This window comes from Egretta garzetta, unplaced genomic scaffold (genome assembly GCF_000687185.1).
Source record: "Egretta garzetta isolate BGI_Z169 unplaced genomic scaffold, ASM68718v1 scaffold108, whole genome shotgun sequence".
NCBI lineage: Eukaryota > Metazoa > Chordata > Aves > Pelecaniformes > Ardeidae > Egretta > Egretta garzetta.
This window is the reverse complement of record NW_009260614.1, coordinates 1,114,903-1,123,458: the sequence shown is the minus strand read 5'-3', so window position 1 is coordinate 1,123,458 and position 8,556 is coordinate 1,114,903. Positions and strand designations below refer to the sequence as shown.

Sequence of the window (8,556 nt, the reverse complement as noted above, 5' to 3'; positions counted from 1 at the left end):
ACACTTTGCATCTGGCATTCTCTGCCGACATATCCCACTTGATACAGGCATCCAGCATCCCGAGCAGCACGTGCATACGGGAGAAGGTCTGGGCCTCACGGATTGCTGTCTTCCACTTCTCCATGGCTGAAGCAACCTGCAGACAGACCTAACAACTTACAACGAAGCACACAGACACAGCTCGCTACAGTCCGAAGATGTTTTTATATCCTTTAGCTGGGGCCCTTAATAACCAAAGCTCAACTCTGTATGTCTTTGCTTCTATACAGCCTCAGCAGTCCTACTTGTGGTTTATCCATAACCAGCCTCACTGGATCAGACAGTTTGTTCGTAACAGTAGAGCCTTTTTGCATTTCACAGCCAGGCTGAAACAACCTATGTGAACTCCACTAAACTCTTGCTCTGAAAGTCTAACCCAAGTAATCATCAGGCTAAGAAAATAAAAGGCAGAAATCTAGCACTGTAAAATGCAGGATGAAAGTCAGGCGACAGCTGGCAACGCCACTTGAGCAGGGTGGACAGGAGCAGCCTGTGCTGCCCTCCAGCGGGTACCGCAGACACTGGGGACCATCAGCAAGACCCGCTGCACGCTTGGCCCTCCCGATCCTCTGAGCTGCTCAGCTAGGAGAGGGGACCGTTTCACCAGCAACAATCAGATTTGACAGGCAAAGCATTTGGAGCCCCAAATATGAAACCAGCCACTTTCCTGAGACAAGATGACCTCAGCGCATGTGAAACCCCAGAATTAGCTGCAAGTGAGGATGAAAGCATTAAACCCGACATTTGCACCAAGGCAACTGCTGGAGTCTGCACATAGCAAGCCACATGCGAAATCTCGAACTCAGCTCTGGAGGTTTAGAATAAATGTTGTGGTAAATCGGAAATGCACCAGAACAGAGGAGTAATCCAGAGCCACCGCATGTTCAACTCCAACGTTAATCCTTTGCTTTACAACAATGAGGTCATGGCCTAGACATGACAGCGACATAATAGGACTCAAGTTAATATTCTTCTACCCCAGGAGAATGAAAAAACAAACAGTGAAGCGTCAGATGGGAAAATCTGAACTCTGCAGCTGACAGCAATTTGGGAGCCAAACAAAACCCAGGATTTTTGCAGAGTTGCACATTCTCCTCCCACTGAATTTGAGGAAGCACAGCATATATTAGATGCTTGGAAAAAAACACACAAACTGTTCTAAAATGCCAACATCCTTGCTGCCGTTGCTAGTGTGGAACCTGGAGCCCAAGACATTCAAGACAAACGGAAACCTGCACAGCCCACTGTGGCAGATTACACAGCGCTGTGCTATTTCTTTGCAGAACATTGTTGAGGTGCTTCACATACTGTGATTGATTTTCCAAGTAACTGTTCCATGGGTTTTGCTGTTAACATACTGGGTAACTGCTGGGCCAAGATAAATCTGCAAAAGCTGTTGGCAAGTTTTGCTCAGATTTTTTTCTCCCCAAGCCTGTGGAATTTAACAGATTTTTAGCCTTGCTTCCCAAGCATCATAAGACTATGGCATTTTAGCAGTACCATTATCAAGGGAGTTCAGACTGCCAAGTAGGCAAAACAGGAGATTGAAAGAAGTTACTTAAATACCCTCCTGACTCGGGACGAGCAGGGAAAACAAAAAAACCCCAAGAAAATACTAAAGGAGAAGTCCTCAGTCCCATTTCAACTGACAGAAAATGCCCGCTTTGGTAAAGGTGGCCAAACCTCCAGGTAGCAAGGGTCTCATCTGGTATCCTAAAATGACAGAAATCCCTCTGAGCACCTGAAACAGTAATTGCTTGGTTGTGAAGCTGCTATGTGAGGCATTGTCTGCAGGTGAAGAGTGCCTCCCCCCCCGCCTTTTCCCCTGCCAACAGGGCTGATGGCAAGCAGGAGGAGTGGGTAACCTACCCATGCCCTTCGCAGTGCTCATGCAGTTGTGCCACACTGCTGCGCTGCCATATTCCCTGTTCTGGGACAGTCCAGAGCACTACCGACACTGGAAATGGGCATGTTTGCACAAACACAGAGACAAGACTGATTTTCAGAAACAGCCATATGCCAGGTCTACATTACAATCTTTTGCCACTCAGCAGTGTGATTCTAGCTATGTAGCTGAGCCAGCAAGAACCCTTAGTATAGACAATTATGTCAGCAAATGGGTGCTTATTAAGCCATAACTTGTTTCTCACAGGAAAAATGAGACATAACCATACCGCAGGACTGCAATTTCGCTCGTATAGTCTGTAAGTACATTAAGTGTATTTTTCCAGTATGGCTGTGCTGTATTTTACCTGCTATGTACACTCAGTGCAGTTCTGGCTCTAAAAGACTTCATAAATCTTGGCCAATGCAGGAGATTTGTCTTTAAAGCCTTGCAGTCATTTTTTTTTAAATTGGATAACTGTATCTAAGATCTGGGCTGCTCTTGCAAGGTCATCTGCAAAGGTTTCCTGCTTTGGCAGAAGGAAAGCTCATTCCAGATAAACTGAGGCAAAAAAAAAATCCAAATGAAACCCAAGCCCCAAACCCAAACACACCAATAAACGAACCCAAAAACCCAACAACGAAGTTGAACATTGCTTGCACCACCCGAAATGTCTAGAAAACTTTGAGACAGATACAGAAGGCACTGCACTAACACAAATAAATGCTCCAGAGATGTTGCACAACAGAAAAGCCAGTGCTCTGGAGGGAGACCTGCACAACCACACATTGGCAATATTAAAATCTGTGCTCATACACCTTTAAGGCTGAGCTGTACAGCTGAGTATGCAGTCACATACACACACCCAGACAAATTGGGTAACACTATAAAAAAATTCAAAGTAAGTTATGATTACAAATCCAGCAACATTCAGAAATCCTACTGTTCCAGCTGGTTTACAGAGGATAAAGTACAAACAGTGATGTTGCAGTCACACTGAGCACTAAGTCCAACCAGGCTGCTGTAGCTGAGAGTTCTGCAACTGCTAGAACAAAGCACACTACAGAAGCCTGGCCTTGCTGTAACGAACAGTGCTCCATAACCCTGTCAGTAAGAGAGCAACGCTCCAAGGTAGAATGGAGAAACTAACCAAACATGATCAAAATGGCTCAAGCTTCAGGCAAATAAAAGCTTGGGGTTTAAATCTGATATAGCTTTAGCAATAGTAGAGAAGTGACCAGAGTTCAAATACAGAGCTCATGCTGCTGAATTACCACCCATTTAGATATTGTAGTAAATCTGATGCTACCCTTAAAGTTTGCCCTACCTATAACCCTTATGGTTATAGCTGCAAGACACAGGAGAGTAAGGCATGACATGGTGTTACTGCAGATACAGAAAATGTGATGACCCAGGTCCTTTTTGTCCCAGACATAACTGATTTTCACAGCTTTGTACCCTGCTGATAGCTTTTAGGATAAGGTAGCCTTTCCACTAAGGACTGGAAGATTCAAAATCAGCAAAGTTTAAATACTTCAGGACAGCTGGGGAATGTGGAAATTTCTAGGACCTATCCAAATATCCTGCTAACATGGCAGTGCCACAGCACAGCAAAGACTTGATGTTCAGCATACACTGACAGGAGCTTTAAACAAAAAAACACCCCAAACCCCACACTCCAGCACCAGCCAAGTATCTTATATTTCTTTTTTAAGTTGGGAATTTCAAATGCTTCCATTGATCCAATTCTGATCTTGCTACTTCTGCTGAAGTCAGTGATCAATCAGGGCAGAGCACTTTGAAGGGGGCAGTGGGGAAGGTCCTGTTGTGGGCCACTAATCTCCCATTCAACCCAGTGCATAGAAACTACCCCCGGGCACCAGTATCCCTCTCAGGATGAGACACTGGTACAGCTGTACTGCCTGTAGGACCCCACCAAATCCTCCACAGCTCTTCTCCATCCCTTCCAAGCTTTGATTTGGAAGGCTATGTATCTACCCTCACAACACCACTTTTCTACTGCCAGACAAGTCCAGACAAGCTGTGTGCAGTCCACAGTTTGACATCATTGGGTGTCTCCATGCATACGATGATATTTACCTGAACCTAACTCCCTTGCAGTCACCAAAACCTACCATGTCTCTTCTCTTTATGGATCAAAGGCATTAAGCCACCATCAGTCTTCTCTGATGGATACAACACCTGTTAAGTACTCTAAAAATGTCCTCAATATGCTTTAATAAAAGTACCCAACTTGTGTGAGAAACTACATGAAAGAAGTCAAATATTTGACTTGACCCATTTCCTGTTCATAGAGAGAAAATTAACTGCGATTCCACAGTATGATTTTAATTTTGCCAATACCTTTACTCTTAAAAATAACCAGGGAACACCTGGTCACATGAATGACAAAAACCCTAAATTCTAAACTTGGAATGGGGAGAAGCTGCTCAGGATTTAGTACCCGATCAAGTGTATTGTCCCTGCTCAGAGAGTTTTATTTTAAGACTGATACAGAATCCTGAAGTGAACAATACCTTAGCTTCTTCTGCCATTTTCTTATCTTCATCTATCTCCTCAGCCTTGGCAGTGTAGTCTTCTCCTTGATGTTTCCTTCTCTTCTGCTTGGGGGCCATGAAACCTTGCAGAAACTTCTTAACAACACCAGCTTGGAGTGCAATCACACAGTCTCCAAAATCCTTCAGGCTCTCCAGTGAGTACACCTGTTTGGAAGAGGATATGATCACGTAACAATTGGGCATTATGCTCTGTGCTGTTTGAGGTGGGTCTGTCCTGCAAATGGATACATGTGATACTTAACGCAGTGCTGTTATTCCATACTTAATTATGGAATCAGCATATTGTTGCTGCTTCTGCCAGAGCTCATACATAGCTGATAGAACCACTCGGAAAAAAAATCATACCTTAAAAAAAAACAAACCAAAAACCCAAACCCGAAATACCAAAACCCAAATCCACAACGATCAAGCACTAAGCCATTCTTCCACTCCTTCAGTGACTTCACTTCTGCCCTCCTCTTAACACTTATGGTCTCATCTACATGGGGAAGTCTCTGCAGTGACTCAGGATGCAGTTTAAACAGAGCTTTAACCATACCAGGCCAGACAACATCATCCTTTGGTAGGAGGAGCACGCACTGGTCACAGGCGTGTGTACCCTACCCACACCAGCCAGCTTTATCCCTTCCCGAGGACACTCACTTCACCAGTAGCGCTTGTGTGAGTTAGGCTGAACTAGCCAGAGCAGTGAAAATGCACACTTCAGTTCACTGCACAGTAACTTCCTTATGCTGACACAACCATGAACAGAACGTCCTCTAGGTCCTGGAACTGGGACACAATCATTATCCCCAGCCTGAAGTGGTCTGAATTTATGCGGGGAAAAAACCCCCAGGCCCCTCCCAAAACAAAAAACTGCTGTCTCAAGACATGCTGGCTTTGATGTGGAAGCCAAAAATCAGCTACAAAGAATTCTGCTAACACTCCATACCTAAGTCAGCCACCAGATGAAGGAAACTGGACAATTTAACAGCTGTGCAGGACACCTAGCTCCAACATTATGACCTGCCTACACCAAGAGGACCTCAAGCCAGCAGCTGCGTGATCTTGAAATAATAGTTTAGAAAGAGAGGACACATGAGAAAACAGATTTTCCTGATCCTCTTTGTCTGAGGGGAATAAAAAACCCAAGGCCTTCCACAGAAAGTACCAGCTTGTGCTTGTCTTGCTTGGTACTACTTTGCCTACTCACTTTTGCTTCATATTCTGGTGTCACATCAACATATCCCAGGCCTCCTTTTTGCAGGCGAGTTGCAACCTCAATTAGATCACTTCGGAGGTAGTTCAGCAGTTCCTGGTTGCCATCACAGGATTTGAGGCCCAAGTTCTGTTTCCGAGCCAAATGGATAGAATGTGTGATGTCCTGATACCTGGAAAGTAAAAATCAACCTTTGAACACACGCAGGCCAGCGCCCTGTGAGCAGCGCGGGCAGCGGGGCAGGAACAATATCCATCGTGACCTACATGCTCCAGCAGTGCAGGACGTGCTTTAAAAGACACTTGAAAGCACGTGGTAGCTCTGGCTCTGTGAGTGAAACAGCACTGCTTTTGTTTCCAGTTGCAAGGAGCAATTTAAAGACTGACAGTTTAGACCATTACTTATCAAGAACCTGCAGTTACTGCCCAAGAACAACATTTTCTCATCATCAATAGCCTCCCCTCTTCAGCATAGGCATGATCAAAGCAAAGTGCAGAATGCTGCCACAGGAACAGAAAGGCTTGTTGTGACGAGGATGCGCTTTGACTTTGAGAAGGCACACAGTGAAATAAAAAGAGCAGGCTCACCTTTTCTCCAAACGCTCCTTTAGCTGGCTCTCTCTCACACCTTGTGGGTGCAGGCAATCCAGCAGCTCGTCCAAATCCTTCTGACTGTCGCAGAGAAACCTGAAAGATATAACACGCACCAACATCAGCTAATGTATCTCCGTGGTGAGATAATTCCTTCTTCTAAATAGTTCACAAGCATTAGTAGGCAGGGATGACAAGTAACCTATGTCCCAACCCCATGGAGCAAGATGAAACACTTCCAGTAACGCTGGCATAAGCAATCTGACTCAGACTGGCCTCATTTTAAGGTCCCCAAATGTAGCCAATTCCAGGGCAAGAAAAATAAAAACAAAATAAACACAGAACTGATTTATAGATTTTTCCCCACTAAGTTTATTAAAACATTGGCATTTGAATTTAGTCATCTATCCCAGGGATTAGATTCACCAAATTGCAGTCAGTTTAAGTAATCTGAATGTCATTTTAGATGCACTAGAAAAGATTAACATGCTATGCACCGCATAGCATGGCAATTTAATCATTCTTTCTGCAGAGCCTTCAACTTCTTTCATTAATCCAAAAGTCCCTAGATTAACAAAGGGTATGTCCTGTCTTACAACACAACCGCTGATGAGGTAGATTCGTAATTGTGAGGGCTATGCTCTCTGCAATCGCCGAAGTCCTCCTTTCTAAGAAGCTCGCCTTAACTTGAAAGCTCAGATGCAGTATGTGAAAACCACGTTAATTAGCTTTAAACCCTTCTACTCCTTCAGGACAGCAATGGTAATTGGCAGTTAGCTGAACCTGAAAGGGGAAAACTTCTGCAGAGTTCTCTACCCAAGGCATTCCCTGCATTTCCAGAGTACAATCAAATTTTAATGCTGGGCTGTAGATTCAAACTAGCTTTGAGACAGCCTGAAATTCCTCTCTTTTCCAACTCCATTCTAGGATGCCATGGAGCCTCCTCACTTGATGGGGGCAGGGATTCAATCTGAGCTTCAGAGCTCATTTATGAAAATAAGACTAATTGCATATCTTCTAGAAGAGGATTGCTCCTCAGAAGAGGGAAGTGAGCTAACAGCAAAATCAACCTTATATGGAAGCAACTGCAAAGGACCACTGTGTGATCCTTACCAGCCACTGAGAAGACTCCAGATCTCATTTTTCTTCTTGGGCACAAGCTCAGATGAACCAAGCAACAACTAGAGAAAGATGCTGTTCTGGCTTCTCTTGGAATAACAGTATACGCAGTGCTTATTTTTCTGGCAGAAATACTTACTAAATACCACATCTGAAAAGAAAATATTTCAGAGCTCTAGTATGCTCATATTGGGGGAATGGCCTCACAATTTGCGTTCAGTTAGCAAACCAATTCCTCTAATAAAACATAGGATCAATCATTTAAAAATGGAAGAAAAATAGTTTCGTGCCAGTCACCTGCTTCAGTATACTCCAACACTGCGGAGCATCCTCACTCTCCACACTGAGACCAAATCTTTTGGCCACCACTACCCTCTGCACACCCTCCCTGCAAGAAACAGGACAGCGCAGCTCCAACTATCTTTCACCTGCTCCAGCCTAGCACAGGCACTTCAAAAGCAGGAGTGATTAAAGGCTGGTCATGGGACCCAGCAGGCATTCACACAAACCTGTAACAACGTAACTTGTGTCTTTTTCTTATAGATGCCACTTCCGGTGACTAATAAGCATTCCTACATTCACTGGAAGGTCTACAGACCGACCGCTGCAAGGACTAGCATTTTTAAGTCTAGTGGACTTCTGCTAAAGAAAGAGAAATTTCTCTAGAATATTTGCTATCAAATTGCTCCCAAACCCTTGGGGCAAATCTTGGGAATGGTCCTAAGCCATATTTCAGTATGAAGAGTCTGTCACAATATGGGAATGGCATAAACCAAGCTTCAAAACAGTTGCCCTGCAGATACCCAGCAGAGGACTGTTTGAGGCACGCTAAGAAGGTTGGCTAGGTCATGATGAAACATCAGTCACTGCTGGTGATAGACCATGGGATCCAGCTAGAAAAATATCCAAGACCATCACGCCCAAGCTTTCTCAGCTTTCCCCCATGGCTGCAAATCTAAGCGGGGGGGAATTCCCTGCACAGTTTTGTCTTACTGTAAATAATGAAAGTGCACTGTAAACAGTATGTGGCACTTGGATTCTCCAGTGTTATGTAGCCTGTGGAAAGACAACACAGGCTGCTGGCCAGCGTGAGAAAGCAGATTTCAGCCTTTTAAGCAAGCTAGGGATAAGCCCTGGCACAACTTT

The 8,556-nt window shown here is 44.4% G+C and overlaps 1 protein-coding gene across 1 annotated transcript in view; it reads right to left on the bottom strand.

Annotated features, from left to right (window-relative positions):
* BAZ1B (bromodomain adjacent to zinc finger domain 1B) overlaps positions 1-8,556 on the bottom strand; it is a gene marked incomplete at its 5' end in the record, with an annotated part of 43,627 nt that overhangs the window by 10,700 nt on the left and 24,371 nt on the right. Inside the window, 4 exons of the mRNA XM_035900514.1 lie at positions 3-136; positions 4,462-4,647; positions 5,696-5,873; positions 6,289-6,387. Coding sequence (XP_035756407.1) covers positions 3-136; positions 4,462-4,647; positions 5,696-5,873; positions 6,289-6,387 — 597 coding nt within the window. The remainder of the gene's footprint in view (positions 1-2; positions 137-4,461; positions 4,648-5,695; positions 5,874-6,288; positions 6,388-8,556) is intronic.